Raw genomic sequence first — 8044 nt, 5'->3', positions numbered from 1 at the left:
TGTTATTTATGCTTGGGATTGCCCTGACCCAGGTGCAGGACCTTGCACTTGACCTTGTTGAACTTCATGATGTTCAAACACAGTTCCACCTCTCAAACCTCCCTCCACCATATTGACCACACCACACAGCTTGGTGTCATCAGGAACCTTGCTGAGGGTGCCCTCAGTCGCACTGTCCACGTCACCGACAAAGATGTTAAACCCCAACAGTCCCAATACCAATGCCTAAGGAACACCACTCACATCAGAAGCAGCAGAAACTGAGATGCTGAAATTGGGTGTTGGCAAATCACTTGAGAAAAATGGCGAATTATTTGTGAGAATCTAGTGAGACGCAGATTTACGAAGTATAGGCTTTTGTTCTCTCTCTCTCTCTCTTCCCTTCCCATTGGGTCAATGAGCCACCTGATGCAGTTCCAGCTGAGCAGCTGTGTCGACTGTTCCTGTGCCTACTCCTGCATGTGGCTTATTGGATCTTCCATAATACTGTTACATGTTCCAGTTTTTCCTGACTGGTAGCAAAAGTCCTTCTTTGCATCAGAGGTGAAGTGTGACCCAGAGCTCCTAGTGCCCAGGATTTCTTTAATGATGCTGGTAACAAATAGCAGTTTTTTGCCTGAAACATACTAAAGAGTTGAGAATCTGTAAGTAATAGAAACTCTGTACTGCAGGACAGGTCACTGGCATGGGACATCTCTAGACAACTGGTCTTCTCCCTTTAAAAAGACTCAGTAACCCTGAAAACTGCAATGAAGATCATCTAGGGAGAACTTCCAGCCTTCAGTAGCTGTTCAGAACCTGTCAGGAAATTCTGCAGCAAATGAGGTTGTAAACTACTTGCTTCCGCTGGTATCCCTTGGGACTGAACTGAGCCCAGTTTCAGTACTGTGTTTTTGGGTGGGGAATTGCTTAAAAAACTAGGAGTCCTTCCAGAATCTGGCACCCAATGAAGTGAAAGTAGAAGGTCATTTTAGGAGGGAAGGGAAACGAGCCTCCAGAGTGTGGTGAAGTACTAGCACATTGGAGAAGAGGTGTCTGCAGACATGCTAGCCAGAGCTGCCCAAATTAAGTCACATGTAAGCTAGATGCCTGGCCGCAGCTCTCTTAAGACTGTCATATGTACTGCTCTGACTGATGCATACAACTTAAAACCTTGCCCTTTGTATTTCAGCTGTAAAGAATACAAAAATCTGAATTCCTTTTTTGCTATTATTATGGGACTAAGTAATGTTGCTGTGAGCCGTCTCTCATTAACATGGGAGGTAAGTCTTAGCTAAAATCCAGTTCCAAGAAACTTGACAGGAATTTATGCTTTTAGTTAGGAAAACTGTGAATTGGGTCTTTATTATTGATAAAATTAGATCTACTAATTCAACTCCTGACCGTAAGTCTTTAGTTAAGGCTGGCAATTTTTAATAGTAAGGCAGTACACCGTACCCATAAGATCTGCTGAATAGCCACAAGCAGTTAACAAGAGTGACAACAGTGGCTTCAATTGATGAGCTAAACTGTCCAACAGGATGAGCAAGTTAGCCAGCTAACCTCTGAGATCAGCCCATCCTCTGTGTGCCTTTACTGGTGGTTCAGTGAGATCACTCCATGGATAATTCTCTAAAATTCATCCTCTGTTTATACATATTATTTTCTGATCTCCATAGGGACTCTGTTGCTCTGTTAAAGTGTGGGTTTAACCCACATTTAACTGTCTTAACCAGTTCTGCTTTTCTCTCTGACATGCATTTCCCTGCTTACTGTCAGAGGTACTCTTCATTCTCAGAGCTTCCACCTTTTTCTGTGGCTTTGCTCTTTTGTATATCAGTATATAAAAGGGGTGCAGTGTCCAGCAGGGTGAGGTAGTAAACACATGTAACCCCTGAGAACACACTGGTTGTCAAAAGCAGTGCAGATTTGAATGTGCATGTATTCTGTTCATTAGAAATTCAGAATAATTAGCATGACTATGTTATTGATGGAACTGAGACCAAAATTTGAACACCTTTACAAATGTGCTCTGAAACAGGAGATCAGACTAACACGTCTGAGAAGTCACCAGCCCTAATTTCAAAAGTACATGTTGCAAGGGGCATGTACAATCGGTGCTATAGGCAAAGATTTTCAGTTTCTTAAAATAATGACCCTTCATTTGTGGCCACTGAGAGGATTTGGGAGAGCTGAAACAGTACAGTAGCATGAAGAGAAAAGAAGGAATTGAATATATATACTACATACAGCAATCTGAAATGGGCACTGGGTCTGAGCTGAGGGGAGCACATCACTTGTAAGTGTGGGGTATTAACTTGAGATCAGGGAAATGTTATCACACTTCACTTCTGTAGAGCAGTCGGTTTATCAAGAGAATTTCTGCAATTTGATTTTTAGCCAGAAAAATATACAGAATAGACTTAAAACCAAACACATTGAGACCTGATTTTTGCTATATTATCATGCATTTGCATTAGTTGCATGCACAAATTAGATATTTGCAGGTGCAAATGTCCAATTATACCACTTATTTCACAAATACCTAATCTGCATGCATATGCAAACTAGGCACACAGTTGTTGACACACATCATTAAAAATTAGGCCCTTGCTGTGGCACAGTGTAAATAGCTTGCTAGGGTACACACTCCAAATGTAGAAAGTATTGCAAAAAATAATTTCTGCACTGAAAAGTCTCAATTAATTTTTAATGTTATCCACTTCCAGTGGTAGTCTATTAATTCAGCAAATGCAGAGAAATTTCTTGTTAAAACTAGAAAGTTGACATATTCTGAGTGTACCTAAAAAATTACTGTGATGTCTGAAACTAATTTATAACATATCTTTTAGTCTTTATAGTGAAGTTATTTAATCTGTATGACATAACATGCATGAGGGGGAAAAAAAGTATTTAGTAAAGCCCATTTCATCTCAATCATTGCATCATCAACTGGCCATGTTTTATTTGTGTAGGTATTGTGGACTGAAAAAATATTCATTAATTTATAGCCCAGAAAGTGGTAGAGGCCCTTTGCTGCTGGGCATGTCAAGATTTTAAGCAATAGTTGGAGATACATCATCATGATCAGAAAAACCGCCTGGAAATGCCCAGGCATGGATATGAATGTTTGCAAGGGCAATTCATCATAGGTATGAATAATTAAGCTGAGCTGCCCCTACACAAGCTATGTGTAAACAGTGCTTTCAGATAGGCTAAAATCAGGAACGTCCTGAAACCATTCACTTGAACTTCCACTTACATTCTGAATTCAGTGATTGTGATGTGAGCCAAACAAAAATCTGAATCTAAACATCCCAAAGGAGTAAATTCAAGTCAGGGTTTAAATCAGGATCCAGGTTTCATGGCTGGTCCCGTCTCTATTTATAATCTGGTTGCTAGGAAACATGTTGTATTTTAGATTAGCACATTGTTAGAAATATCTGGCAAAAAAGTGCACTTTCCTGACTTAGGGCGTTGTAGAAGGAACTAGCATTTACAGTAAAATTACCACACTAATCAGATTTAATTAAGGTTTGCTATTTTTGTTTTTATTAACAGAAACTTCCAAGCAAGTTCAAGAAGATCTATGCTGAGTTTGAAAGCTTAATGGTGAATAGCAATAGATCCCTTATCCTATGCACAATCTGAGATAATTCAGTTTCTGAGTAACTGATTTGAATTCCTTGATTCAGAACATTTTATGTGTCCTTGTTTGACTTTAAGAAGTTTATGATCCCTTTTTAGAGCTGCTAAAACAAGTATGTATGACTAATAAATTATACTCTTAGGAACCTACTCTAAGAGAACTTATGTGCCACTCAAAGTTAATCTGGGAACTCAGGAAAGCTTTATCACATGTTTTCTGATAGTACATATGGGAATTTCTATTTTTCAACCTGGATTTTTCCAGGCAATACATTTTAGTGTTACATATGCAAAACTGGATCTGCAGCTGCAAGGAGGGAGGAAAAATGTTTGGTTTCTTTTATAAAGGATGTTTTTGTAATCATGTCTTACCTCGCTATTTGGCATGAAAAAATGTTTGTGTTTAGTGACTGCATTCTCATCATATAAGCAGTCTGGGAGAAGGATGAAAGGTGTCTGAATTTGCAGATACACTTTTAAAGGCACAGGAAAAAATAATTATTTTAATAAATGCCATGACACCTAAATGAATGCATGCAGTGTCTCAATACGTATAATAATACATATTAGTAATTATTTGATTTCTCTTTTTTCCATAAGGATCCATCGAGAAACCACAGGGCCTACAGACTAACTGTAGCTAAATTGGACCCTCCAATAATTCCTTTCATGCCACTACTTATAAAAGGTAAGCTTGGAAGTTACCAGAATTATTAACTTGAAAGCTATTTGTCAAATATTTGAAGGATAAGAGTAGCAGCAAGAAAAAGCAAAAATCAATCTCAGTGTGAGGTATGATCTTTTTCCATTATAAAAAGCATGACACAGAGACAAGAAAAACTGCTTTCATACATCTGAATATCATGCCTTGATTTTATTAGTCTTAGAAATGCTGCAAATTAAAACCTAAATGTTTTACTTTTACAGCTGCTGTGATTTTTGTAAGGGATAGATAAAATGTTCTGCTGGTTTGTATGGCCACAATTCAGTAATGGGCTTTTATGTGTCTTTTATTTCTATACAGACATGACGTTTACTCATGAGGGAAACAAGACATTCACTGACAATCTAGTAAATTTTGAAAAAATGGTATGTATAACATATTTGAAAGAAAACTTTAAAAGACCTCCCTATTCACCTCTTCAACCGTGAACTTCTCAGCAATGACTTCCAGGGCTGGAGAAAGTGAAGGCAAGAGCAAGAGCTGGCAAAAATAGTCTGTGTTGTGCAAAGCACCTGGGACCTCTGGGTTTTGGAAAACCTCACAGAGGTGGAGAAGGAACTGCCCACTGAGCCATGCACAGCCAAAGTGTTTCCTAGGGGAGAGAGCAGCAGTGACAGGAAGCAAAGCTGTCAGACACTTTTTAACAGCCAGTTTGGGACCAACCTGTGATTTTAACTGCTGTTCCTTCAAACAAAACTGAACTGCCTTTGGTATAGTTCTGCATTGCTCCTCAGAGAATGAAGGAAGCATTAAATAGAATGTGCACAACATCTTATTTTCTTCTTTCCTTTAACAAGTGAAAGGAGACATCTGTGACTTGATTGCTTTCATATTGGAAAGGAGAATCAATGATAAAAGGTTAGATTATGCTCAAATTTGATTTATTTTAAATCCTACACGTAAGCCGTCATCATTTCAAACACTGTTGTCAAAAACTGCAGGCTGGCAACTTGCCACCACAGAAATCTCAGCTGAAACTCAAGTTCCTCAGCAGTGGTTGCCAAGGCCATGTTCCTCATTAATGACACCTGCATCTGAGAACTACGATAGCCAACCCAGCTATGAGCATCTGCATAGGAAAACAAAACCTGACTTACTGTTCTGGCAGTAAATTGTAGAATCACAGAATCACTAATGTTGGAAAAGACCTGCAAGATCATCAAGTCCAATCATTAACCCAGCACCACTGTGTTCACTGGTAAACCATGTCCCCAAGTGCCACATCCGCACACTCTTTGAACACTTCTAGAGATGGTGATTTCACCACTTCCTATGCCTATTCCAATGCCTGACCACCCTTACAGTGATGAAATTTTTCCTCACATCCAATCTAAACCTCCCCTGGTGCGACTTGAGGCTGTTTTGTCTCAGCCATTCAGCAGCCATGCTAGAGCGTATCTCCTCTGGCATATATGCTTGTTCTTAGTACTACAGTAACCAGAACCACTCTATGGTTATTTCCACTGCATCGTGGAGGAGTTTGTCTGACCCTCTGAGTACTGATAACTGCAGAGGGGGAAAAAGGAGGACTTTCAGCTCTTAAAAAAGCTTCAGAGAAAAGTGGTCATCACTCTGAGTGAATTCTCTTAGATTTTAATCTGTAGCTCCAGGACAGCCTCTGTCCTAGGGTGAAAATACCCCTCTACTAAGATGAGACTTTTTTGTGGGTAAATGGCAGTGCTAATGCCTGAGTAAGAGCCTGACCTCACTTTGCATATGCAGACTGTGTTGCCATCTCCTTCCAAAGGCCTTGAGCCTTCTACCTGCAGAAAAGAATTAGGTAGATAAATATATATATATAAATGTAGATAGTAAGTACTTTGGGGAACACAAAGGGATCTCAGACTTGGTTGGAGCACCTCCAAACCAGAAGGGATGGCAGCTGCATTGCTATAGCCATGGTTCTGTGGCTGCCTCCAACATCTCCACCTCCCTTGGCCTATTTACACCTCCTGAGCCAGAAGAGCTGGTACATCCACTGGCCTCAGAGCTCTGTCCCTCAGGCTCTTCTTTGTGCCTGATTATGTGTAGAAGCCATTACAGGAGGCAGGAGTTCTCCTGTAAGCACTTCCATAGACAGAACTTCAACCCAGACTTGTCATTTAGAAATAGTTCTGCACCACTGTATACCACACTTAGGCACTCCCAAGGCCAGGATTGAATTTTATAGCAGCCTAGACTGATCTAGGCTGCTGCAGATCTGACCTTTTCACCCTGGTCTGCACATTGCCTTCTCTTCAGCAGGATGTTATCTCCAGAACAGCAGTTTATTAGTAGTACCCAAAAGTCTTAAATAATATTTTACACTGCAAGGAGGTAGTACCAGTAATTGGGGTTTTGATCATTTTCTTTAGGAGGGGGAAGTGAATATCAATTAATTTTTTTTTATACTATATATTTTTTAAAGAATCAATATTATGTCTCACGTTCCTCCACTCAACAGAACGGGAAACATTATCCTCTTTTAGTATTTTAAACCTTTCTTCAGTTGGTGCTCTACCTAAAAGCTCACTCTGCTTTTTCTCTTGGCCTTACTACAAGTATATCTTTTGTATTTTTATTGTTCTTCACTAGCTATTCTTCATGCTTCTATGGTGTTTTTACTGGCTCTCTCAACCCATAGCTGTTCAAAGCAACCTGTATTCAAATTCCACCCACATAATTCATTCAAATCCTAACATGGACCTGGCAGGTTTTAGCTTTTTGCATGTGACATCAGGTCAAGCAAAGAAGAAAAGCCTACTGTTAAACCTCAGTTGCTGCCGCCTACTTGTGTTGAGCTTACAACTGTCATATCCACACATAATTGCCAGATATTAACTAGTGAAGACAAGACCACTCAGCCAGATAACTCTCAGATAAATTTTGCTCTCTTTTACATAAGGATAAACCCAAGGTAAATCTGTGATGTTACTCTGCCATTTTCAGGAGAGAAGCAGAAACCAGATTTCCTCACAGGAATCATGTCCTGCCATTTGTTGTTTCTGTCTGTTTGTTCTGCTGCCTGATGTTCTCTTACAAGCAGATGGAGATTCCTCTGAATATTGCTGGGAGCTACCCTTATGGATCTTTCTAAAACATCTTTGTTCTTTGGAAAATTGTTTCCCTTGACCCATCCTAACTTTGATGTTTGCTGAAGTTTATGAATAAAAATATCTGGGTAGTTGCCACTGTTGGTGCCATTTGCCACCAAAGGAGGTGGGTCCCTCCAAGTCTCATGTAAGCACAGTGATGGAACTGAGAACAGCCTCTGGCATCATGTCTGCATTCTCACCACAGAGCTCTGATCCCGACAGCTGATGTGCTGCTGACAACTTTATTCCTGTAACTGGCAGCCAAAAGTAGAAGTTTGATCTAGTGGCATCTCTTCAGCTGAAACAGCTTCCTTTAAATCTTTTCTGTTTTGTGATGTTTCTGTTATTATTTATATTAAACGATGCGTCTTAAAACATGCAGGAACTGTGAAGCAGTGTCTGAGCCAGGAGCTCTCTGAGTGCCAGAAACAGCGAGGCCTGGTTTCCTAAACATTTGTGTTTCATGGCTGCCTGAGCTCTACTCAGAGCTTTCCTCGTGGCTGGGGCATGTGTCGTTTCTTCATGGCTGGGGAATTCTGTGTGAATAGGCTTTTGTCATAACATAGGAACTTGCACTACAGCCTTTTTCCTGAAGGAGACAGGAGGCCACTTACACAAT

The 8044-nt window shown here is 40.1% G+C and overlaps 1 protein-coding gene across 5 annotated transcripts in view; it reads left to right on the top strand.

The window, feature by feature from the left end:
• Positions 1–8044, top strand: part of RAPGEF4 (Rap guanine nucleotide exchange factor 4) — a 156020-nt gene that overhangs the window by 139417 nt on the left and 8559 nt on the right. For 3 of the 5 annotated variants that reach the window (XM_017838346.1, XM_017838326.1, XM_017838356.1), the window contains 4 exons: positions 1172–1262; positions 3541–3591; positions 4228–4315; positions 4652–4716. In XM_017838346.1, coding sequence (XP_017693835.1) covers positions 1172–1262; positions 3541–3591; positions 4228–4315; positions 4652–4716 — 295 coding nt within the window. The other 2 variants (XM_017838336.1, XM_017838351.1) reach the window with 2 other exon arrangements.

Source organism: Lepidothrix coronata, unplaced genomic scaffold (genome assembly GCF_001604755.1).
Source record: "Lepidothrix coronata isolate B3197 unplaced genomic scaffold, Lepidothrix_coronata-1.0 Scaffold7, whole genome shotgun sequence".
Lineage (NCBI taxonomy): Eukaryota > Metazoa > Chordata > Aves > Passeriformes > Pipridae > Lepidothrix > Lepidothrix coronata.
This window is presented reverse-complemented; position numbering and strand designations above follow the sequence as displayed.